Below are 27,823 nucleotides of genomic sequence, written 5' to 3' on the forward strand. Positions count from 1 at the left end.
TACAATATTATGCATATTTCCATACAAAGCTACAAAAAATGACCAACGTAAAGGTATCATCGCCATTCCCTCATCGCATCTAATTATGCTGCAACAGTGATGAAGAACATTTAAGAGAAGGTAATATAGAAGTCTAGGCATCTGCAGGGCTTATGACCTGTCATTGGCTGGTTTAAGTGGCCACTTTACACATTGTGTAACATTCACCATTCTGCCCATATTTGAACATCCATATTCCTTCAATTCTTTCATCTGTTGATGTTGATGCCCAGCCAATGACAGGTCATAAGCCCTGTAGATGCCTAGACTTCTATATTACCTTCTCTTAAATGTTCTTCATCTCTGTTGTAATATGTTAATATAAACAGCTCTCCGGGGAGTTGAATCCAGTCCTTGTCTACAAAAATTTGGACAAACTCAAAATATTGTTAATTATGCTGCATTTACATCTACACATTTCAGAGTGCGCGTATTTATCTTTCTTAACTTAGAGACAAAGAAACACTTTTTAACATATGTTTTGCCCCTTTTAGATGAATTCAACCAATTATAAAAATGGTCAAACTTTTGTTTTCAACGTTTTAATTCTGTGAGCTTTTTGCCTAATAAATTTTACAAAACCGTTTTGATATTTTGAACTCACATGAGTATTTTGTACATAAAGAACTAGGAAAAAGAACATTTCGATTATTCTGAATTCAGAAATGTAATATAAGTAATGAGTTTACTTCACATTTTAAATGTCAGTTCGCTTTTCCTGAAACGGGCTCAATTGATGTCAACTTTACTTGAAATCGAATTTTACTGAATTTACTAAGCGAACGTGGCAACCACTACACTGCGAGGTAGACTTATATCTCCTCAATTTCCATTTCCAGTATTTCTATCTGAGAGTAGTCATCGAGTCAAAAACAATTTACTTATAGAACTGTATTCATTACCTGTTTAAGCACAGATAATAAATTAATATACAAACTTATAGAAATCCACTGATAACCGTCAATATGCTTAGTTATTAATGGTTATAATTCTTAATCTAATGATCACCACTATGCGACATTGAACAGAACTAAAAACATGCTATGTTTTTTCAAATAGCATGTTCATTATTAACTTTACCAGATTTCGTATTACCAGGGGGTAGAGGACCGCTAATGAGAGCTGAGTCATCTCCATCAGATACGATGTCATCGTATGAAGCATCGGAGTTGAGGTTGGAGTTTTCAATGCTCTCGGATATGGATTGTCTGAAACAAGTTTTAAAAGTATTCATAACTCAAAGTAATAACGCGCTACCCGCTTATAAAGATGCAATTTCTTAGGAAATATTTTATATTATTGAAATAAACGGCACTTAGTGCCTTTTACATATTAGTTACAAATACAATTAAATATACATACATGTAAGCATAAGTAGTACAGAGCATTTAAAACAACATTATTAATCAACAAATTAAGAAAGTCTAAAAAAGATAAACTATATGAAATAATAAAATATATAAGATTAAAATATTACCAGTTATCGAATTATCGATAAAAAAAAAGATAATTTGGTATTAGAAATACTTTGAACCAGTTAAAAAAAAACTATGAAAACAATTTTGAATAACATTAAAAAAATATATATATATATATGTATTATTATTTAAAACTAATACTTAGGTAAATAGTATATATTTATGCATAAAAATATATAATGATGTAAAAAAAATGATGAAGAGAAATATTTTGTACTAAAAAATGATGAAGAGAAATTAATTCAAGAAAAGAAAAAGAAAAAATAAACACTAATAAAGAAGTTTAAAACAATTCTTAACAATAGTAACAAATAATTACCTAGAACTATTACCAATGAAATAAAGAAGAAGAGCCGTTCTATATGTACTAAAGTTCATGTGAAATGAGTCACCAACGTCCTGGTACTCATTGCCTAGAGAGTGAAATATATTGATGACTGCATTTTTACCATATGATGTCAAAGTATTGTTGCCACAGTATTGGTAGGTTTGCCGAGTTGTCCTTTTCGGTACATTAAAATTAACTAGTGATAAAATTGCACATATGACCACATTTCTCATTATCGTAGGCAACTGGAATGGCTCAAAATTAGACAGCGGAGAGACTATCACCCCCTCTCACTTTTGTTCAATGTACTTCATATTCCTTACGCTCATATATACCTGCGTGGAAAATTTCAACGCTTATCAGTTCATGGTTTACCTCTTCGATCTAATTCTCAAGGCACTCTCTTAATACCCATCCACAATTCCTCTTTCTTCTCTAACTCATATAGTGTCCATGTGGCTCAACAGTGGAATCAGCTTCTATCCACCATCAAAGATGATACTACATTATCTCTGTTTAAATCACGTCTGAAGAAACATCTCCTTTCTCTTCCTTAATCTCTCCTCCTTTCTTTTTTTCTCTTTTTCCCTTTTTTCCTTTGAGTAATAATTTTGATTAAAGGTAATTTATAAACAAATACGTTTATTTCTATTTTTATATATCTTTAGCTTTTTAATCTTTTTTTTCTTTTGAATATGTTCTGTAACATGAATTATGAAAATAAAACTTTTATTCTATTGGTTGGTTGGAATAAATTGACATTTAGCAATAAGCCTGCCAATTTACAAATAACATTATGTACAAAAAAAGTTAAATAAATAACAAATAACAATTTCGCTCTGTTGCGTTAAACGAAAGCTTTGCAGATTTGTTATCGATGATTTTTAGCGATTTGCTAGCTATTATTGTTTTGTTTGTCAACAGACGTGTAACAGACGCTTTATGTTCCCAATCACGTCACTAGTATTCATTATTCGGTATTTATCGTATTTTCTGAGAGCAACTTTAATTTTCAAAATGCGTTTATTAATTAATTTTGTGGTACAACTTGGAGTTTTTTGGTATAAATCTTTCCACTTTTTGTAAATCCCTTCGTCTTCTGTGTAGTGTGGGATAAAAATGAATTGGGATGTTTCGTGAATTTGAAGTTTTAGACGTAGATCGTATTATTTAATTATTATGTTGTTTATTATTATTTTATTTCCTTGCTTTTCTTTTATATTTATATGTATTTATGTCCAGTTTTTTTGTAAACGAGTATATCTTTATATATGTAAGTGTTGATATAGCTTAGGCCGTAAATGTATCAAATAAATGTCATTAAAATAATTATTTTAGGATTCAGATAGATTTTTATATGTTTTTTTAAAAAAGATTTTTGGTCAAGAAATAATCCGGCACCTTTGATTAAGCGTTATGTTATCATATAAATTAAAATAACACTAAATAAATCTAGTTAAAATTACTAAAACAAACACTAGAACTATTATTTTGGAAGCCGTAACAGATTCAAATAATTGAGCATTTGTTTTTTTAAAACACCTGAAAATTGTAGAAATTACAAACATAAGGCAGAATTCTGAAAATATTTTTTTATTTTTTATTATCATGTTGACCTTAATGGAAATCTTACTCGTTTAAATAAATAAACTAAACATACATTTGAAATAATTTTGCACCAGGGGTCTTTCAGCAAATCAAACAAATTAAATTTTTCAGCGAGTTTCGGCGAGCACGGAAATTTTTGAAAATAATATGATGCGTAAAATCATTACAATTCAAACGTTTGGAGCAAAATACAAACCTATGATGATGAGTATCTGCGTGGTCTGCATCATCCTTCCTCTCCAGTAAGGCTCCTTGTCCAGGGAACTGACAGTGCTCCAAGCAGCCGTGTCTGCAGATCTCCACCTTGCACTTTATATGGACGGATAAGGCATCCGGGAACTTAAAGGCATGGAAGAAAGCGTACGTTATCACAGACGCGCGGTCGTCAGCAGCCTTGGCCTTCAAGAACCTAAAATAATAAACAAAATGTACGTCAGTTTATGCGTTGAAAAACCTTGGATTTACAGAGTGATTATTTTAATTGTTTATTCAAATTGTTATTATTAGGAACACTTGTTAACAAAATCTATGGACATCTTGTAATATTTAAACTTTAACTTTCCGTGATCTGTTGTTTCCAGTCAAACTTGCTCCTTTGAGTATTTATATAAGATATTTTTGTATTAAAAAATGTTTAACTGGGACACAACATTTGTAATAATTATTTGGTTTTGATCGTCTTTATGTTATATATCGACTTAATGCAGTTTAACGGTAAATTATTCGATATCATCCGTGATACTGAGTAACCTGTTTTTTTTAACGAAAATGTTTTACTGCAATAAATTCGTTATAGGGACTAAATGCCGTTAGTTTTAAAATATTTGTAGTTTTACTCTAAATAATCGTACTTTTTCAATACTCCAGCAGTATTATTGGTCGATTTCAATCCTAAGTAATATATAAACAGAACGGTTTTTTTGGTTTCCTTGCCAAAAAAATCTATTGATAAGTACGCGGTATTCCAATATCACCGACGATATGTAGTTCAACAAAATTAATTACCAAAAAAAACAGCGTTTGCTTATTATAATTGTTCCTGAAGTATTAAACATGCTGCCCATATCTTAAAAATATGTGTTTAAAGAAATAAAATATGTTTTTATCCGCAAGTGGTTAGAAAAAACACAATTTCTATATTGATTAATGATTTATGTGTTTCTTAAATTATAATATTTTTTACTTCGTTTGTTTAAGTTAATTCAATTGTTTTATTTTTATTTTTTTCTAGTAATATTTTTGCTCTAATTTTTCTTTTTTTTTGTCTATAGCTTTTAAAAAAATATTTATTTTGATTTGATTTAAGTTGCATTTTAAGGTCAATTTTCTTTGTAGCTAAACCATAATATAAATACATTCATCCTTATTATTTTATATGCCTATATGCTGTACAATATTATGTTAGTTCTTTCTTATTTTTATATTAATTAACACTCATATACTATTATGTTATAGTTTATCAGGAATAATGATGATTCTTTTTAAAAAGAAAAAAAAAACAAAATCATTTAATGGAATCATTTTAAAAATAGTTTCTTGTAAATCTAAATCTAAAGCTAGTGGCTAAATAAGTTGCACATTTATCAATACACCAACGACACATTTTTTATGTGCTTGTATAAGAAAGAACAAAAATATGAGCATATTTTATTTAAACTTCCGTTCCCAATAAGATACTATTGAAAATGTTTAAGTTTAAATACAAGGCTAATTCTAACTATTCTTGTTGTTATGCAAATCAAAATAATTCGATTGCATAATAGAAAATTTAATAAATTCGTTACCCAAATGTATCCGATACTCACTGCGCTTGTACATGAGATATTACGTTATTTTTAAGAGTTACCTTGATATCATTTTTGGCCTGAGGACACAACCGGCTTCATCAGATAAATCTATGATATGACCAGTCCCATCAGAAGCTGCACAAGACTTGACTCTCATATCAAATTCCCCTGAAAACAATAACAAAAGCATATTTTAATTACCGTCCATGGTGAAAATATATCAGATGAAATTTGAATTTATCGTTTTACGTAAATGGTAATAGAGATTAGTTCGTGATCAAATGCCCTTCCTCACAATTTGGATTGTAATTATCTACTTTAAACTAAATGAATTCATACTTATGATCTAAAAGCTAATGATGATATTGGTATCGACAACAATTTCTATGAATCAATTCATTTAAATCTCCAAAAAAACTTGTTGAAATTGGGTACAATTTAAAATTTCTGTTTTTATTATATATTATACTTTTATATACAATTTTTTGGATTGGATACTCAATGACAACACAAAACAACCAGGTTCGAGAAAAATAACAATTCATTTTTTGCTCTCACCGGAAATTGAACGCAGAACCTCCCGTGCGTGATTCAAGCGTCTTAGTCATTACAACGCGGAGGCCGCCTAATAATAATAGAAATAGGCTGAATGGAGCACAGTCAATGTAACGACATTTAATGAAATTATATTATATATACCTATGTAGAACTATCTGATATAAAAACATAAGTTAAAACTAGCTTAAAAAATAAAAATAAATCAAAACAAAATGAAGAGTGTTGCAAAAACAAACCAATGTTAAGGAAATCACTCATTCTTTTCCGTGGCTCTCTTTTCTGAGACTCGGGTCTAGTTATGGAAATATTTCAAAAGACTGAGCTATATTTTTTTTCGGTTTTTAATAAAGAAATTTTGAACCTAAAAAAATCTTGAAAAGGAGAATTATAGGTGTGAGTTAAAAATCCTGGTAAATATATTGAGTTCATAAAAATATTTTTTTTCTCTACAAACTGCAAAATATGTCATTTTATTTTTCTTTAGAAAAACTCGTATAGTATTTAAGATTTAAAACTTTTTTTAACCAAAACAATTTTGAATAAAACCATGCTTACCTCTATAGTCGTTAATGGCAACCACTAAAGTGAGAGTAGAACCTAAAGGAACTATTCCACTTACTGGAGGAGCCCAAGGTCCTTTCCCATGTTGGATTTCCATCCAACAATCCACGTTATCTCCTAAAAAATAAATTAAAAAATTATGTCTTGCACCATAAGTACAATTTCATGTTTTATAGCCATATGCGTAAAAGCCAATATTTTTATGTCTAATCGAAAACGAAAAAAAAATGTTTTCAAAATACTTAAATTTAACCATAATTATTATGGTTCAAATACAAAGGTACATATTAACATACACATATTTCATCTTCAAGTAGGTAAATACAATTTATTCATTCAGAAATAGAGCAATTAAATATTTTTTTCTCTGATGAAATTAATTCATGATATTGAATTAACGAATTTTTTTTTATTGTTTATTAGTAAAAATACTGATATTTTAGTTCAATTAATTTTAAAATTTCGTATATTTAAACATAAATTAGTGTAAATTGCGTTGAAATACTCAATATTTTTGCGAATTTTTTAATGCATTATGCAAATAAAAACCGCTTTGGTTTGATTTTTTTAAAATTGCAATATTGAATATATCATATGAGGGTATTAGAAGCAAACTTAGAAATCGCCACCAACCGATCATAAGCCCTGTAAATGGCTAGACTTTTTTTTATTTGTCTATTTTTCCATTGAAATATATTTACAAAAATACACTTTTGAAAAATACATCTTAAATTAATCTATAAAATAAACTGGAATAAATGCCCACAAATACTTCAGCGTCTGAGCGTGGTCGATCCCTTTTTTAATTATTAAAAAGTTTATAGCATAAAAATATGGTAGAACAGGACCATGAAAAGACAAGAAAAGAAAAAGAAAAGAAAAAGTAAATTAACATATGCAGATATTACGAAAACATGATTTATTTGCAGTATGTATTTTTTAAATATTTTTTTTTTAAAGAAGGTGTTTGTCTTTTCCTTTTATGCTAATCCAAGACCTCAAACCTACTTTAAACTGTACCATTGATTTAATGTTTTGTAGTTCCTTAGTAAGAATATTGAAGGATCTTAGACCAACATGTAAGAAGTGCCTTTTTGCGAACTTAGTTCTGCATTCTGGAACTGACAGTACATTATCGGATCTATTGCTAATTCGATTAAATTTTTTACTAAGCAATTCCTTATTCAAGCAAACATATTTCAGGCACTGAAATAACTATAATTTTCTAAAACTAAGGAGTCCACTTTCTACGTATAATTCCTCCTTTAAAAGGTTTTTTCTCTCTGCTGCAATAAATTTTAACATTTTAATCGTAAAAACAACATTATCAGCAATTTCATGTACATAAAAAAACAATAAATATATTTCTATCTCATAAATAATAGTTCCATAGGCCTACGATATCAATAGCATGCATCTCAATAGTTAACAAAATAATAAATTGAAGTTCAAATTGAAAATTAAAATACAATTAAGAGGAATTATGAGATCACGAATACCATTACGACAATCAATTTTGAAGCTATATCTTTTCATTGTGTCATACTTTTTAATGGGGTCTTTTCCCACATTTGTGAGTCAAAGTGTCGATTTTAATTTATTGCGTATATAAAAGGTAAGAGCTAAAAGTTCAGTGATTGGGAATATGGCTCGATAAACATTGGAATAATAAATAAAAATCTAATTAATAGTATTTTGAGCATGTCCAAATGTTTCAAGACATAGCTGGATTTCACTCTGTAGGGAGCTATTAAGATTAAAATTTATCGCAAAATTAAGCGAAATTTTTATTTTAAGAAGGGAATTCGTAAGTCTAGGTATTTACAGGGCTTATGACCTATCATTTTCAGATTATAGTGGCCACTCCCTAGTTGAAGCATATGGTGTCCACAAAGATCCACCAAGCATCTCTGTCGGCTGTCAGCTCCTGTGCATCCTTCGAAGTCAGGGTCGCGTCCCGTAGTTTTGACACGAACTGCCGACGAACAGTCGGAACAGAACAGCAGTGGACGTCGAGAACCTGATGCCTTGTAAAGTAGGCAAGCGTGGTTAAGGCTCCGTAGCACATGGCCAAGCCAACCGTATCGTCTCCGATTGATGACAGTTGTCACCGGAGTTTACTGCGTCCGTTCTCTTATAACTTTATCCCTTACAAAGTCAAACCACCGTTCATTTCAGATACTTCTCAGACATCCATTCTCAAAACTCAGAATTTTGCTGTTTTGAGCCCTAGTGAGGTGCCACGATTCACATCCGTAGAGGAGAATAGGTGTTATGCAGGCGTTATACAGGCGGCATTTGGTTTGCACTGAGTAAATATCTGATCTCCAGACAGCCTTCATACTGTTTAAGGTGGCGCCTGCTATTCCTAGTCGCTACGTCCAGTTCTTTAATTAACTTTACACTTTGTTTAATATTCGCTTCTCTATGTATCTGGCAGATTTAGAATACTGTTCTGTGTGCGAAATTGAAACAGATTTTTGAACGACGACTTTTAGGTAAAAATCATGAGTAAGAAAATCTAATGGAAATAAGTTCACCTCGTAGTATAGAGATTAACGCGTATCATGTTTGAAATCCCGGGATTGGTTCCTGTTAAGATCTACATTAAATATTGATTAAAATGGTGGTCCTAGACTGCAATATTTTGTATTCCTTGACTTGCACCTGAAGTGTAAGGCTCATCGCCTTACCTTCATGCAGCGTCATTACGATCAACAATAGAGAGGAGTTTTATTCATGTTTTTAATGACTTTCTTACACATAAGTGGTTTAAGCTGCTTTATCTTCCTGCTTGCAGAACCAGCCTACCAATGGTAATGCCAGTAGAAAGAGAAATATCTTTACTCAACCGTACCTCTCCGGAATTCGACATATTTCATGTTACATACTCGTAATTTTCTTTTACTTCAATTACTGGGTGCTTTTATTAAAACATTTTTTCCGCTTATTGTGTTTTTTTCTATGTTATATATGTCTTGAATATGCTGTTGTAATGAACATAAGCATTTTAACTAAATAAATTGAAAATACAAGGATAAATTCTATTATACAAATATATAAAAAAGAAAAAATAAAAGAATTTTAAATGAATAAGACACTCAGATACCAACAAAATATCAAAATTCCAAAATTTCATACAAGTCATGGTCAAAATAGCCTTGTCTTCAAAGGTGTAAAAAATTATAATAATCTTCCTAATGAACTAAAAACTATAAAAAAAAATCGATAAATAAATTTAAAGTTAATCTAAAGAAATTTTTTGAAACCGTGTAAAAACAACATTAAATTTTAATTAGTATGAATATATTATTGTTTTATGTTTATTCTTTATATATCCTATGTTTTTATTTGTCTTTTCATGTACTCGTATTAAAATTATATAAACTCTTATAAATAAACAACTTAAACAGTGTAAATCACTCTCCAAGCACAAGAGTTAGTCTCTTTTTTTGGAGAGTTACAGTGATAAAATTTACTAGATATGTAAAAGTAGTTGTGTTTAGAATTTTACAAAAACTTGTACTTTTTATGAAATTTATGAATAAAAAAAAATATAAAAAAATTTCACATTGCCGAACAAACGTAGCTTTGGCATCATTGTTCCGACAAAATATAGTCTAGAAGTATTATGCTTTACAATATTTACTTCAACAGATTATTATTAAATATGAGGGAAGTAAATTGAGAATAAACTATCTTAGAATCTAACCAAAATAGTCATAAACCCATTGCAAGTGACGTAAACTAAATGACAAAATGGTAAAAAGTTTTAACTCTATGAGTTTTTTGCCTAATTTTTTACTAAGTTTTTTAAGTACTTTTAATTAATATGGATGTTTTGTAATTAAAAAACTAAGAAAAAAATGTTTTTTGATTCTACTGATAACAGAAATGTAATTTGAACAATGAATTTACTTCACTTTTAAAATGCTGGTTAGTTCACTTCACCTGCAATCGGCTCGTATCATCAATTTTCATTTCTTTTTACCTCTAAAGTCCAGCTGAATAACGTCTAGGTCTGCGATGACCATCGGTGGCTTGGAAGCGGTCTTTTCATAATCGTTGAACCACTCACATCTCAGTCTTTTGGCTTCGTCCCACACTTCTAGAAGATCCTTATCATACTGCACTACCACGGTATTCTCGTAGAACTGGCCGTGGAGATCTGGAAAATATCGCAGCGAGAGATCAGAAAACGAAACAAGTAGGAAAGTAAATTTTGGGAGATAAAATCGTGAAGTAAGGAAGGTTATCTTTAAAGCAAAAGACCACCCATTGGGAACAAAAGAACCATCATGTTATTTAAATATCTGATTATATCTAAAAACCTGGTTTTTGTTTTGTACTACTGCGATTCGTTTTAACTTATTGTTTAAATAATGTTAATAAGTTGTTTATGATTAGCAATCATACTTCGTACAAAGTTACAAAGAATCGGATTATTTTTCTTTTTTATTCACATACATATATAATACAATAAAAGATAAAATTTTGCTTTAAATATGAACCAACCGTTTATTAATAGTTTCGATACTTTATTTAATAATTGCATAACCGAACAAAAAAATCATTGAATACAATCGACTAAGGTTAACAGAATAAGTTTATTACAAATAGATTTATTTCATTTATTATTAGTGCGATAGAAACTAATCATACTTTTTTACTAATGCACACATTAGAGGGCTTAGAGCTTAACGAAATCTGGTTCATTTTTGCATCTTTTCTTATTTCAAATTAATCGAATTGTGGTCCCGAGGCTAGTGTCTCGGACTCACGGCTCAAAGGTCCGTAGTTTTAATCCTATACCCGTATGCAGAGACAAAACTTTAGGTGAAGAAAGTACATTCTTATCTCAAATACGGATAATAACCCGAAGGTGAAAACAATAGAATGTACTTTCCTCACCTTAAGTTTTGTCTCTGCATACGGGTATTACTCTACCCCATTTGAATCCTATTTTCTAATAGTCAGTTATTTACAACTCATTGAAAATGGCCTTCAAAATTAAATATTTGGCTAAATCATAAGAAAGCAAATATTTATTTAAAATATATTTTTTTTAAATTAGAAGTAAAATGCTTTCTGTATTCTTGTTAAAACAACATTTCATGTGAAGATAATTTTACATTTTGTTTTTTATTTAATTAATCATGATGAAGATTGAAACCTGGACCTCTGCTCTGTAGTCCAATATTTTATTAAGTATTATTTATGACATTTTATTTGTTCAAACTTCAAGTACAAAAGTGTATGCGAAAATAATGCAAAAAGCGATATTCCAGCCACTAAAAAAACGGTCTGGTGAAAAATTAGTCAAAATATATAAAATGATTTTGATATAATTATAAATAAAATTATCAATGAAACTTCTTGGTTTAGTTTTACATTTTGTTATTTTGAACAACGAGCGCTTTCGCCTAAGTAGGCATCTTCAAGACAGATGAATTGTTTACAACGTTCACAGCTTTGATACTATTCTTAACATATTTCGGAGATAAAAAGATCAAATAAGTATTTTAACAGAGGACAGTTTGGTTGAATTATTTACAACTTAATTGATAAAATTAACATAAAATTGACTATCAAAATGTATTACTTCATTCCATAAAATTCTTGTAATATTTCGTCATTCATCTATAAGTATGCAAACTTCCCTGTCGAAAAATCAAAGTATTGTGCTACTGTTAAAATGTGAATTTCCCACTCTGTTGTATTTCGCCATGTGTTCTTTTCCCACCTTTTAAATAATAAATGCTTAATCCCAATTCCGGTCCAAAAACTAAAATGAACTGCTTAGCAAACTAGTTGTAAACATTTATGTTTTCTGTCCTCTGTTAAAATACTTATTTGATCTTCTTATCTCCAAAATATGTTAAGAATAGTATAACAGCTGTAAGCGTTGTAAACAATTCACCAGTTTTAAAGATCAAGGTTCGTAGGTTTTCACGGCCTTCAGAATACAGATAGTGTTTTTCTGGGTTATTATGCCGTGTTTGTGGGCTTTGTATTGCCGACGTTTCGGAGCACATTGCAGTGTCCATCTTCAGGGCTGAATGTATGAGTGTAGTTTTTAGTGTGTTTAATTGTGAGGAATTTGTACCGTGTCGCAGTCGGGCAGTGTATGTGGTTAAGTGTGTGGAGTTTGTACCGTGGGCTTTGGAAGCACCGGGTACCATGAGGTTCGTAGTCGTAACCCATCATCCCTGTTTATGTTATTAGGATGCTTGTATATTTCTATGGCTTCCTTTATTAAACGGGCTTGATGATTTTTGGGCTTTCCAAGGACATTTGGCTCAAATAAGAAATTATGCCCTGTTTCTATGTAGTGCTCTGCAAGAGCTGATTTATCCGGGTAGCCCAACTTGCATGCACTCTTGTGCTCTTTTATTCTTGTCATTATGTTTCTGGCAGTCTGCCCTATGTAGACTGTTTCACAGCTTTTGCAATTTAATTTATATACTCCATCTGTTTCAAGTGGGTCCCGATCTTTTACTGATTTTACTGATTTTTTGGAATAAGGGAGTTGGTGAGGAAATCTAATATTCCTAAAGACTTACATTGGAAGATATTTACACAAGCTCCGAAAACTCCAGCACTATACGGACTACCAAAAATACACAAAGAAGGCACTCCTTTGAGACCAATAGTAAGCACTATAGGTGCTCCTACATACAAACTCTCACAATACTTGGCAAGTCTCCTTCAAAAACACACGGGAAAAACCACTTCATTTGTCAGAGATTCTTCACATTTCGTGGATACAATAAAGGAGCTAAAAGTTGAGAAGGATGATATATTAGTCAGTTTTGACGTAGTGTCACTTTTCACGAATGTGCCCCTGAATGACGCAATGGTACTTATAAGAGAGATTTTTAGTGAAGACATGTGCGCTTTATTTGAGTACTGCTTAACAAATGGATACTTTTCTTTTGAAAATGAAATTTTTAAACAGTTAAAAGGAGTGGCTATGGGCAATCCTTTATCGCCGGTTCTAGCAAACTTTTTCATGGAGACATTTGAAGAAACGGCCTTGGACACAGCTCCATATGCACCCAAAGTATGGCTTCGATACGTAGATGACGTATTTGTCATTTGGAATCATGGTGCAGAAAGATTAACAGTGTTTTTAGACCACCTAAATAATCTCCACCCGGCAATACAGTTTACTATGGAAGTAGAGGAGGACAAAAGCCTATCTTTTCTAGACGTCAAATTAAGCAGAAAGGAAGATGGCAGACTGGGACATACGGTGTATAGAAAACCCACACATACAAACCGGTATCTCCATGCTACCTCACATCACCACCCATCTCAAAAATTAGGCATCATAAACACGCTGGCCAGAAGGGCAACACGTATTTGTGAAGAAAGTAACCTAGAAGAGGAATTGAATATACTGACAAAAGTATTAGAAAGTAATGGCTATGAAAAGAAGGATATAAAAAGAAGAATAATGTCGGTAACAAATCCAAAGAATATTTCCAAGATGGATGATGCTAATACGGATAAAAGAATAGCGTTCCTTCCCTATGTCAAAAATGTCACGGATAGAATTGCAAAAACGCTTAAGAAACGGGACATAAGGACAGTGTTGAAAACGCTCGTTGGTCAAAATAATAAAAAAGTAAACCAAACCAAGAAGTTTCACTGATAATTTTATTTATAATTTTATCAAAATCATTAACTTTGGATTTTCATCCAGAAATATTAACAAAAAACATCAATATTACAAAATGTATATGTTTTCGAAATGCAGCAATTTTTCATGGGAAGATAGAGCTCGTATATATAAATTTAATAATAATAACATTTTTGCTATACACATAATATGATAAGAAATAAGGGATCAGTAAGAAGACAGGTAGATGTTCAAGTGTGGGCAATTAGAAAATGACTAATATACTTTGAAAAAATAGTCCGCATAAATGAATAACGAATAACAAATATTAGCTAGGTTTCTCAAAACAAAACAATGTACGTAAAAAGTAATACGACTTAATCTAAATTCTACCAATGTCCGATAAGAATGGTCTTGAACAAACACTTCAATAGTGGGTCTCCGCGAACAAATACTAATGTCAATAAACCCATTTCGAAACCACCAGAAATAAAAAAAAACATTTGATTGCTTAAAATAGTTTAAACTGACCACTGAATCACTGGCACACCTCAGCTAACGGACTTCTCACAATCGACATAACATCGACTAATATTTTTTTCTTTTCCAATACCTTTTCCGCTTGGATTAGTGCTTTTTCGAGAATGTGAATTCTACGGATTCCAACGACGCAATCACATTTTTTCATTTATGTTAATTTATGAATGCCCATATATTATTTTTTCAAGTTTAACAATAAACTATTTTATCATCAAATAATTTTTATTCTTTCTTTAAAACGACTCAAAAAATAATTCAATGATAATTATGAACTCAAACACTGATTTAAGTTTACGAATTTTATTTTTAAATTAGACCCATAAAAATGATCAAAAATACTAAATAATGTACCAACATTTTCCCTGTTATGTTATTTCGTTATGTAGATATGGTTTCTACCAAACATACTTATGTATATATAATATATTAGGTTTGATTTATCCACATTTAATAAATTTTTCTTATTCAAAAAAATCTTTACTATACATGTGCTTATTTGCCGATAAATAAATATTTGTATCCCTGATTTAACAAATAAATTTTCACAAGTTTTTTCATAATGTTTATAATGGTTATGTTTCAATATTGTTATTAAAATATGAGTTTCTTTCATAAAAACTCGCACTTTTATATATATATAAGAGATGGCAAAGTCAAACTGTTTTTTTTTAATCTCAAAATTGCGTAGTTTTATTTTTTATTTGATGATTTTTTATTCTTGTAACACTTTTCGTTCATATTTTATGATAAGTCTCCCCAGTTAACAAAACATAAATGTTAATAAAAATTATTTGTGGATGTTCTATACAATAAAATATAGAAAAATTAATTTATTACACAAAAACTTAATAAAAATATGAACAATTTTTTTTAGATAAAATCAATAATGTGTTGATATTTATGTTATTTTGGGACTTCGTTTTACTTCTCATTTTCATTCCTGAATGCTTTTTGGTTCTAAGTTTCTTCACACTTTTACACCTGTTCGGAAAAACCAGTGACCTTCATAGCTTCCATAAAATTTTATTTTTGTATATTTTTAAAAAAACTAAATATTAAATTTAAATATCAAAACATTTTCCAGTTATAAAATCAGTAGGTATCTAGTTTGATTTGGTCGCAGATACGACGAAACTGATCACTGGCTATTCAAAATATGTGGATTAAAATATCAATTGTGTTTTATTGTAATAATCTACAGTTGTTAACCGTTTTGAGACATTTTTTTTACTTAAATAACTTTTTTAATGAAATGAATATGTGGTGTATCTTACCTGGTTTAGTTCCACAGCGAGCATACGCTATCCTAAATGAAAAGAAAGTTTGCCCTGTAGAGGGAGGCACGTACACACACCTGGGGTCACCATGTTGACCTGAAAATTAACACCAAATATTTTAGTAACCTCCACGACACTAAAAATTTTATATCCTCACATTAACTTAATATCCCTCAGCACTCACAGAACATATTTGACAGAGGTTCCCAGTAATTAAATTAAAATACTTTTACAGTTATACGATTGCTGCAAATAATCGATAAACGATAAAGTTTATTTATTTATTGTAAACTTTTAATGGAAGACGTCTTTTGTTTCATTCCTTGCAGTGAGATATTTGTTTAAAAAGTGATTATGACAGCAATATATCGTAACTCCTTAACTCTCCTGAAGCATTACATTAATCATTTTATGTCCATATAACGAAATAATCGATACGCTGTAATTTACACCAATTAGTTTTTTTTTGTTTGTTTATTTTTCCATACATATATTATTTTCATACATATAGAAATATAATGACAAAAATACACTTAAGAAAAATACATCTTAAAATTAAGCTATAACATGAATTGGAAAAAATGCCTACAAAGACTACAGCGTCTGAGCGTGGGCCATTCCTTTTTTGTTTATTAAATAGTTTATAGCACATATATAAAATATGACAAAACCATAAAAAGAAAAAAAAAGAAAAATTAAAGAAAAGAAAAGAATAAAAAAGAAAAACCAAATTAACATATGCTGAAATTACGAAAATATGATTTATTTGCAGTATGCATTTATTATTGTTTTTTTTTTTTTAGGAATGTGTCTATTTGCTCCTTCCATGCTAATCCAAGACATCAAACCTACTTTAAACTGTACCAGTGGTTCAATGTTTTGTAGTTCCTCGGTTAGAAGATTGAAGGACCTTAAACCAACATGTAAGGAGTGCCTCTGTGCGAACTAATTTCTGCATCCTGGAACTGACAGTACACTATCGGATCTATTACTTATACGATTTAAATTATTACTAAACAATTCCCTATTCAAGTAAACATATTTCAGGCACTGAAATAAATATAACTTTCTAAACCTTAAGAGTCCACTCTCTACGTCTAATTTATTACTAGGAAATAATCTATGTTTTTTGTAAATTATTTTAATTATGTTTTTCTGAGCAATTTCTATTGAGCGACTATGCGCGTCCAAGACTCCTCCCCACCCTTTTATACCATATGTTATCGAAGACTGGATTAAATGGTAATATACTATACTAGTTGAATGTATAACTGTTAGAACACCCTTTAGACCACATTCTGAAAATAACTTTGGTTTTAAAAATGTTCATCTTGGTTAGATGCATTGTTTGAGTCACCCAAAACTATAGGAAGCCAATTAATGTTTGATTGTCGAAAATAGATTTCATCCTGAATATTTAGCACTTAATGGGGCTTACTCATAAATTTGGTATAAAGTTACGCCTAGGAATACCATCCTTATTCTACCATTATGCCCTGGCGTAGTTTTATACCAGGTTTATAAGTAATGCAAGTAAGTAAGGCCCAATAAGTTGTAAGAATATTATTAAGCGCTAAATGTTTGAGTTAAGGATAAATGATTGTGAGAAATAATGTTTCAATTTAAAATTCAGGAAGAATGTTTGCATAAAAGATTATAGTTACACTGTAAAAATACCCTTCGGGCACTCGAAATTAAAATATTTAAAAACAAATTGTTAAATTATATACATTAATGATATTTTCACAACATATAGCTATACACGTTGGACGTCAAGCTGATCTATTCATAAATTTTGTGAGCCAATTTTTTTTTTTAGAGGACAGTTTTTACTGATTTCCCTGAACTTTTATGTATGGTCTGAAGGATGCTTTTAGAATCATGCATTCAGTGGTAGATAAATAATATTTATGTTAGATATAAGTGTAGAAGTATGCAACTTACACAAAAATTACCATTTTCCCCTTACAAACTTGGATGTTGGTGAATGTTAATGTTGAATCAATATTTTTTTACGTTGTCTAGATTTTTCAAAAAAAGGTAAAAAATCGCATTCACCCACCTGTGTTATTCAAAATTGTACAAATGAAATATAGTGTTATATATTTCCACATTATTTATCCTTACATTTATAGTGAGCACCATGTTAATGACGTCTTTAAAAAAATATGTTTTATTAACTTCTTGGGAATACGAGTTTGTTTTTAAATAGAAGTAAGTGTATTTGAATGTACCAACGAAAATGACAGTTTTATTATTTAATTTTAATAAAATATCTTAAGAACTTCAGAATTATTCTAAAAATAAACAAGTATCAAAATTTGTATTGTGTAACGTCATGTAAAACAATTATTTCACATTGATTAAACAGTAAAATCACTCTCTCTGCATATTTGTACGCAAGTGGATATTTTTATTTTTTGATAAATCTACTTTAAATATCTGTTAAGTTTTTATGTTGTTGAGGAAACACACTTAAATAATATGTTAATATGTATAACTAGAACAAAAGGCTGTCTCTAAAACCATAACTACCCAAAGTAACATAAAAAAGACATAAACATAAAATACTGCATACTCGTTCAGTATCGTAGTCATTACCATAGAGAAATTGGTTAATCTTGCCATAAACATTTTATTTTACAGCATTAGCCTATGGCTCCAAAAGAACCCAATCCATTTGACGTGTTTTTACGATAATTATATTTATATGATGATTTTGTAGTTACGCCTAAATGACTTTTACTTTTTCCTGTTAGAAAAATATATATTCTTAGGTTTATTATATATTTTTTTTATTATTATGAGATTCGCTGACGACATTGTTTTGATTGCCGGACGTAAAAAGAAACTTGAAAAAGCTTTAACAATTATGGAGAACATAGTAGAGAATGAATAGAACATGAGAATTAACAAAGACAAAACGAAGGTCGTGGCTCAAATGAGCGGCAAAGAATGCGATGGAGTTTGCCTACTTTGGTAGTAAGATCATCTGCAATGATCGGTAAAAAGGCCAGTTTGACATGGGCATATATCAGGCAGAACTCATTTTTAACAGAAAATCGATATTCTTTGAATCAAATAATATAGACTTGAAACTGAACAAGCGCCTTGTCGAGACCTATTTATGAAGTTTCTTGGTGATCTTAGTTTCTCAGAAAAAGGCATAAGGAAACTTTAAACTTTCGATTATATGATCCTATAAAAGAATTCCTGGAGGGATCGCATCATGAATGTCGAAGTTATTAGTAGAATTGAAGGAGAAAATCACTTGCTTAATACCATCTCTAAAAGACATACTAGATGGATTGGACACACATAGTGCGTTAACAAACTACAGTGAATGTCCTCGCCGAAAAAACTTCGAAGATTTTTTTAAATTTTTTATTATATAAATAAAACACGAGTGATACTTTAATCCACAAATTTGGAATATCCAGTGATCGGTTTCATCGCTTTCGCGACATCTTCGAGACTGGTTTCTTTAATAAAGAGTTAAATGTATTTATACAAAACAGAGGTAAGGATAGATAATTCAAAGTTATATGTAATCAAAAGTAAATTAAAAAAAGTTATTTTTATCTTAAGGATCATTATCAATTTTTTTCGGGTTAACTAATGAGTTGATATAATGCTATCTTAATGAGTTTAAGTATTTTATTTTATTTTGATCTTTAAGATAAAAATAACTTTATTTAATTTACTTACATATAACTTTGAATAATCTATCCTTACCTCTGTTTTATATAAATACATTTAACTCTTTAATAAAGATACCAGTCTCGAAGATGTCGCGAAAGCGATGAAATCGGTTACTAGATAGTCCAGATTTGTGGATTAAAGTATCACTCGTGTTTTTTTTATATAATAAATTACAATGAACTTCCATCAAGAATTTTCACTTACAAACTTAAATGTTTTCGAAGATTTATGCAAGGATGTGAGCTGCAAGTCGTATAAAGATGTTAAGAGGGCAGCACAGGACAGACCGAAGTGGCAGAGGAGATGCACAGCTTTGCTGCAAACCAATCCATCTTAGAGGATTGAACCCAGAGCTTTACTATCTTAAATGTGTCTAAGCGGATAAATAATGCATAAAATAAAACCAGAACCCTAGACGAGTGTTTCCGACTCAATGGCAAAGTCTGCCTCGTAGTATAATGGCGTGTTTGCCCACCATGCTTAAGATCGTGGATTTAATTCCTGGTGATGCGAAACATTGATTTCAAAAGTGGTTCTGCCCTGCAATTTTTTAATTGTCCTAGCACTGGCACCTGAAGCGCAAAACTCATCACCTTGCCTTCCATGTGATAAATTTGATTACACTAATTTCAAAAGTTCTTGATTTGTTTCCATATACCATAGATTAAACGTAGCCCCGTAGGAAACAATCCAATGTAATCAAATCGCAAGATCGTAAAGGCCAATTAACCAGACCATTTTTGAATTGATGTTATAGCCAACCTACCGAGAATTATAAGATATAAATTTAGTAAACTGAACACTGTTTTTAAAGTAAATTACTATAATTTTCTTGCATTATTCAAGTGTAGGGCGTTTCATTATTAATTGGAGTATTATAACAAAGCACAAATATTTCTGGCAAACTCTGCGATAAACCTAAGCCTAACCTAGAGATAGAGGAAGAGCCCCAGCGTGGTATAATATTGGCAGGGCAGAAATTCCTGGCGTATTCGTACAATGAGGCTTTCTCCTAGACTTAAAAAACTCTCATCATGAAAATTTCCAGAGACATTACTATCAATCAAAAGTTCTACAAAAACTTTTTAAAAATATTCTTTATGTTGAATGTCTACCTGTATTTTATCTCTGTTCAATATATTTTCAGACTCAATAGGCGTTGAAAATTAAAAATTATACAATCAATAGCTACAGGCATTAGATACACTATTTAATATGATGAAAATAACTAATAATTATGTTTCTTTTTTGGGTGATACTTGATTTTTCAAAAAAACACTGGGGTTACCCTGAAGATGGCCCCTGCAATGGAACGTCGGAACAAATACAACACACACGGTATCACCCAAAAAAGAAACATATTGATAACAGTAAAAAAAAACCTTCGCACCTATATAACTTAACATTGTTACAAAAACTATACAAACAATGTAATCCTTCGTCAGAACATAACTCGCGAATTAATTCATTGTGCTAATTAGCCTAATCAAAAGACTACAATTTAATCTTTTCGTATCAATTTGAAGTATTAAACTTTGATATTAACAATGAGGTGATCCGCTTAATTTATGCAAATTTATTATTGTGGGGGTATTTTACTTGCATTGTTTATTTTATGAGTGTATTTAAATGAACAATGTACTTTTGAAATTGCAAATTAATCTATAGTGATTTTGTAATTTATCAAATATGAAACTAATTAGTTTCCGTCAATTATAATGAGGTATTATTAAATTGTTCTCCACAGATAACTCTACGTATATTTTTGTTGAATTGTCAAATATTTACGCGAAGGTACTTTTTAATATATAGCAAATAAGAACAAAATCAAGAACAAAATCAATCCCGAATACTTAATTTTTTATTGTTAACCATTTTGGTATTAAGAAAAATAAACATTTTGGGAAAATACGCCAACCCAGAGCGGGAATATTTACAGGACTTATGACCTGCCATCGGCTGATTTGAGTGCCCACTTTACTTACATACTGCATAACTTTTACCATGTTTTAATTTTAATACTGCTATAATTTTCATAAAATTTAAAATCTCGCAACAGTGCGCGTCACGTTAGATATTAGTTTTAATATAATATAACCTAATTAATAGCTCACAAATCGTTGGAAAAATTTCATATTGAGTCCCTGTCAATAGAACCTGTCGTTTTACACTCTTCAACATTACGCGCTCGCAGACCCATTATATGAAAAATAGCACCCTTCGAAGAATACAGACTACCTGTAATATCAATTTTAGTGACATCGACATAAAACACTGTTTATACCAAAGTTTTATCAGGTCTGTTAAGGACATTTTGAATTTATCTTATGATTAACTTTTGCATAAGCCACTACCTGTATCTAATGAATCGTTGGTTGTGAATTTTAGATATAATTATTAATACACATAGAAACAGAGGGAGAGGAGAGGAGAATAGAGACGGCGCTATACCACATTTTCTTCCTTTTATATATTTTTATTGAATTTTTTTTTTAGTATTATTAAATTTCTTCCCCTCCCTTCTGTTTCCATAATAAAATCAAAGGAAAAATCTGTAATTGTTCTTATTTTTTTTAAATTTTCTTCTTATACCTTATATTTGGAAATAGAATAATTAATTGTGTTTTCGAAATCAATATGGGTATTGAAAAATGCTTTCATATATAAATCTAAAATCTTTTTTTTTTAAATGTCTTTAGAAGATTTGTGACAATATTCTTAACAAATTTGAATAGTCAGGAACAAATAAACATGAATCGTGACCTACTAAAGGCGTGGCCAATGAAATAACCGTTTTTAAGGTAATTCAAAATTACAAATTAAAAAATATTTTTTATGCTACTAATAAGTAACAAAAAAAAATATTTTTTTCGGGGCAGTATTTTAGAGACCTTTTTTACTTTAACGATATAAAAAAAAAGTGATATTTTGCCATACTATGATTTCTATAACAAATAAATTAATTAATTCCTCCATCTGTAACTTCTGTGGAATTCATTGAGAGATATTTTTAAGTAGATTTTTAAGACGGAATATAAAAGTGGGGTCGTTTAGAGGGCTTACAACCCGTTTTTAGATAGGTAAATTATAATTTTCACTATTTAGCTCATTTTAACTGTCAACATTTTTTTCCTTTCTTTTGCATCTTGTCTTTTAAGAGATTAAACATCATTTAATATCACAAAGTATTAATTAAGTGTTTTATTTTATGAGACGGATTGTGGTTCCGTGACTAGTCTCGCGGAATCCAAATCAGAAGATTCGAGGTTCAAACCCCGGTCCGTCGCGATGTGTTTCTCCTTTTTCGAACACAGTTATCATCAACCAAAAGAAAATGGACCAGCGATTTAATTATATAGACAAATCATAAGAATGCGTATTTGTGTTAATAATAAATATAAATAATTATAAAATACCTTTTGATGAGACGATTCCTTCGAAAGGATGTGAAAAAGAGAGGTGAACATCCATATGGTCCTTTCCACACATAACCTCTAAAGATTGGATGACTGGCATCCCTTCTGGCCTCTCTAAAGGCCATAACTCACCTCCACACGACGATATCTGGAAAAGAATACATTTTATATTAATTTGTTTATATATTATACAATTCTTAAAACAATGGTGATTATTCATCATACGTGAAAATAATTCTTGTTTTGAGAGTACGTCAGGAGACCAAATCCTATCTGGAGATAATGGTGACGCCTGTAGTGTAATGGCTAAAGCTATAGTTTCCTAAGAGCGGTGCTGTTATCTTGCGGCCGTCATGTGGCAACGGATAGCAAATTAAAACGTCTGTATCTTACAACTAATCGCGCTGGTTTCTTAGAGAGCGTTAATTGTAACCAAAACGTCAAACATCGGTGCCGCCATTTGCAGGTCGGCCGTCATAACGGTGCAAGCAGGCTTTGAATGGTGTCTCGTGCAGCGGTGAACATTTTTGCCTGACAAAGTGGGTGCAAACGTAATATAGACTAGTGAAATTGACGAAATGTTGATAAACTTGATTGAAATATTAGGATAAAGTATGCAAACAAATTAAAAGAATTTTTTTTTTAAATATTTGCCCCATGAAAAAAGTTTATCGTCTAATATTGTTTTTCTATTTTAAAACCTATCTTATATTGATACTATTTCTAAATTGTTGATTTCTACATTACGACTACCGAAAAATAAGACAGATCACGGGCGCTTATTCCAGCGCATTTTTTTACGGATAAGTTGCAACATCGCGGCCGCCAGATAACGCCACCGCTTTCTTCAAGTTTACATCTCTAGACACCATAATGATGGCCGTCTTATTGCACTTGCCGCATCACAATATATTATGATCGCTAGGTAATAACACCACTTTCCTAGGAAACCATAGCTTAAGACTCTGTTTTTCTAATTATTATTTTTTATTATTACCCAATACAAAAAAAAACACAAAGGCATGACCTGTGTGTGGTGGGCTTAGTAAACTGAAGAAAATATAAGGCATTAGGCAAAATGCCAAATTATACAACATTTGTAAAGCCCTTAGAATCTCATCAAACATAAAACTGCTCAGGTTGAGAAAGGCTAGACACGTACAAAGAATATTGTATGCCCGAGTACCTAAGATAATTATGACTGGACATCTAAGAGGTAAAATAAGGATTGGAAGACCCAGGCATGGTAGGAGGATGACGTCAAAAAAGATGCAACACAGCTTCTATAAGTTGCAAATTGGAAAACAGCTTCTGAGGACATGCGGAGTTGGAGTCAAAAGCTAATGGAAGCCAAGGCTCGATTTGCTCTGTACTGTTAAGAAGAAAGGAAAAATACTCGTCGATCGGGATATACTCAAACTGCCCTCATTCTCAAGCTATGCATCATACGATGATCATATACTTCTGGCCCGCATGTGTCAAAAAAATAAAATATATTGCATAGATAACAAGACGTATTTCATGATCTTTTCTCAACTTTTGCGTTTAACCTCTTATGAATGAATTAGCTATTACATGTTCAAGATTTATTTATCCAATATATTTTAGTTATATAAAAACTCTTAGTATATTTTAATCAGAAATACCTCAAAATGAATTGCTTTATACAATGTTTATTTATTTTATTTGTTAATGGTGTGATTTTGAAAAACCGGCGTTTTAGTAAGTATGCATTATATTTATAGTACGTATACTTTGTCTGTTCTTTATTTTAACTTGTAAATTATTGTTACGTTTTAAAATAATGATAGAATCTATAAAAAAAAAATAAAAACAAATAAATAAAATAAAATAAAAAATGACGAAATCATATGAATTTCATACTTTTTATGCAACCACAGCCTTAACAATTGGTTCCACATCATGTAAATAGTATATAAATTACTCAACAGTAATCGTAAACACAAAAAGTTTATTATCGAAGTCAACCGATGACTAAGGCAGATATAAGCTTGTTACAAAGTATCAACACATCGCCTTAACGCGGTAATAAAAATATAAAAACAAAACATTATTGTGACTGAAAACTCATAGACGTTCATTCATTGGTTGAACTAAACCTGTTTTCGTGTTAGTTAATAAAACCAAGTGTTTAAGATATCAAATCGACTTCTACATCGTGTAACCTACGACCAATACCAAAGATCAGATTGTTTCGTCTCTTTTTTCTTACATTGTACTAGACAAGAGTAAATGAGATGATGCCGATCGATTTTGAACAAGTGCAGGAAACAAGAAGCAAAGCAAATGGCGGTGTTCTGAAATTGATTTTTAATTAAGTTTTTTGTTGCTATTAATCAAACATCGGCTGGCACTTATTACTGATTATGAATGGTTATTTTTAGATGCGTACGCCATTTTATATTCCATTAAAACGATCTAGTTCTATGCGTAACTTTATGGAGTCTGAGCATTTCGTGTTCGTGATAACTTATAACTGAAGCGGAACATTTTATTGATAGGCGTGTTCGTTGTTAAACAGCCATAGAAGTCATCGCTGACTCTTCGCCTTTTTTGTTCTGGAATTTGGCAGTCGTGTTAGTCGAAAAGTATTTAAACTACACTTGATCAAAGTTTACTTTATTTTTCCGACAGAGTTAGTAGTATAATAGTAATTTCTTCAGATGAGCGACGAACAGGGATTAGATGTCTACAATAATGTAATGTTCCTTTTATGTAGGAAATCACTTAGTTAGTTGTGAAACAAAATGTCACCGCCAAGACGCGCCTGTTCTTTTGAAGCCGCCTAAATAAACTACATATTTCAAAAACACGAAATAAGTGTTTCCCTTGTGGAAAAAATTACTGCGCAGAAAATATAAACTTACCGCCTTAACTGTAATCGCATAATTTATTTAATTTATACCTAGTGAGAAAAGGAAGTGCTTATAATTAAATTTTACATAATTGTATTACACTCAATTTTACTTAATTGTACCTTTTTCATAGTTTTGCAAAGATAATATATTGTATTATTTAATAAAAAAAACGCCGATTTTCGGCACTGAATTGAACTGATAAAGCAAGAAAAATGAAGTTATTTCTCCCTTTCTAGTAAATATTACCGAGCAGAAAATCGAAATATTTAAGTGCTTTATTTGTAATAAAGCCGCCTAAATACGAATCGCGTTGTTCAACGAAAATTAAGTCATCACAAAAAATATTTTTCTCAAAGACGTTACATGAATATTGTTTTTAAGTCATTACACAACACACTAAAATAATAATTAACCAAAAGGACATCTTACAGTATTATAACTAAAATACAAGTACAAAAATCTGGTACGTCTTTGTAAAAGATGTGGGCTTTGGTATTTTATCAGCTTGTATAATAGCTTATTATTTTATTTTTTTCACAATATATTAATTAAACATCTATTTAGACACAAGTCCCAACTCCATGGAACTAAAGTCCCGTGTTAAGTTGGGACGAATATATGTTTAAAACTTTAACAGTCAATATCACCATATTTACTACATTTAACAAAAACATCCTATAAAAATACATGGCATATCAAATACAAACAAACGTGCAATAAAAAAGCATTCACTGTTTATGAAAAAACAAAATTGATATGAAACCAACTTAAATCCCCCACCCCCCTCCCTCTAAAGAAAATCCAATTCTGAAGCTTTTTGAAAATAGATAGATTATTGCGATAATTTTTGCATTTTTAACTTTCAATTGGCAAATAGTGGACTTCTGTGTTTTATCCTTTATTAATCGTCAATATTTCTTAACTTTACACACCTGATGCTTACATTTTACCAAAACACCACGGAGGTAAAAAAAAAAAATATCAAAGAAAAAAAACAGAAGTTTTACATCTACATTTAAATTTCGTAATTTAACAAATCGGATGAAATCTCACCCACAACAATATTTTTTTAAATGAAATAAGTGACGTAAAAAAGAAAGAAAGCCACAAGCCTTATAAATGCCTGGACTTCCATATACCCTTCTCGAAAATGTAATCCGTCTTTGTTTGTCATTTATTAAATCTAAGTTAATAGAAAAGTCGGAGAAACATAAAAAATAAAGCACCGTGCGTATTATTTGTTCGAGGAATCCATGGAATTTTTTAACTGCTGGAATTTATTGTTTCTGAAATTTATGTTTCCACATTACTTTACGAGTTTCGCCTTATTCAGGCGCATTTAACTGTGTTTCCATAATAGAGTGACAGATGTACTAGCCTGTCCTTCCTTTTTCAGTATTCTGCGACTAATTATCAAATAGATCTTAAGATAAATCGAGCATAGCATATTGCACATCTCGCGAGTACAAAACTACTGACTCCGTGTCCGAGTGGGTACTAGGTATCAGTGGCGAGCCGTCATTTATTTTTTAGGTAATCTACAAAAAACATTCATTATTTTGTACATACATATAAGTACATAATATATAAGTTACATAATTATAAATGACTATTTTTTCTGTGGTTCTGGGAAAATCACCTCAAACAATAATTATTACCAACCACGTGATATACGTTGCTTTATTCTACACTATTTTTATACAATACTTGTACAAAAATTTATTAACAAATACTACAATGACATTCATCAGTAACTGTCAACACTGAGCACCGGCCGATTCGGATTAAAATGAATAATGCCAAAAACGGCCCCAGCGAACGCCACATGTCCTATGTGATACGTAATATGTCAACGGTAGCTTATCAAAGAAAGAGTCCTTCGGAAATAATGTCCGAATTACTAGTTTCTAAATAGAGAATCTTCAAATAATATTTGTAATCTGCAAGTAATCTGCTTTGTAATCTGTTCTGAAAAACCGCGACTGGACTAAAGTTGTAAAATATAGTGCATTTTTTTGTATGGAGC

At 30.7% G+C, this 27,823-nt stretch overlaps 1 protein-coding gene across 2 annotated transcripts in view; it reads right to left on the bottom strand.

Moving 5' to 3' along the window:
• m (zona pellucida domain-containing protein miniature) overlaps positions 1–27,823 on the bottom strand; it is a 165,346-nt gene that overhangs the window by 5,197 nt on the left and 132,326 nt on the right. Inside the window, exons 4-10 of one of the 2 annotated variants that reach the window (XM_088242781.1) lie at positions 22,919–23,066; positions 15,798–15,896; positions 10,351–10,527; positions 6,354–6,476; positions 5,300–5,408; positions 3,650–3,862; positions 1,135–1,247 (exon numbers count right to left, since the gene is read on the bottom strand). In XM_088242781.1, the coding sequence (XP_088098907.1) occupies positions 1,135–1,247; positions 3,650–3,862; positions 5,300–5,408; positions 6,354–6,476; positions 10,351–10,527; positions 15,798–15,896; positions 22,919–23,066 (982 nt within the window). Of the gene's footprint in view, positions 1–1,119; positions 1,248–3,649; positions 3,863–5,299; positions 5,409–6,353; positions 6,477–10,350; positions 10,528–15,797; positions 15,897–22,918; positions 23,067–27,823 lie in introns of both variants that reach the window. The other variant, XM_088242780.1, reaches the window with a different exon arrangement.

Source organism: Micrasema longulum, unplaced genomic scaffold (genome assembly GCF_059751315.1).
Source record: "Micrasema longulum isolate JH-2025_06_02 unplaced genomic scaffold, ASM5975131v1 h1tg000163l, whole genome shotgun sequence".
NCBI lineage: Eukaryota > Metazoa > Arthropoda > Insecta > Trichoptera > Brachycentridae > Micrasema > Micrasema longulum.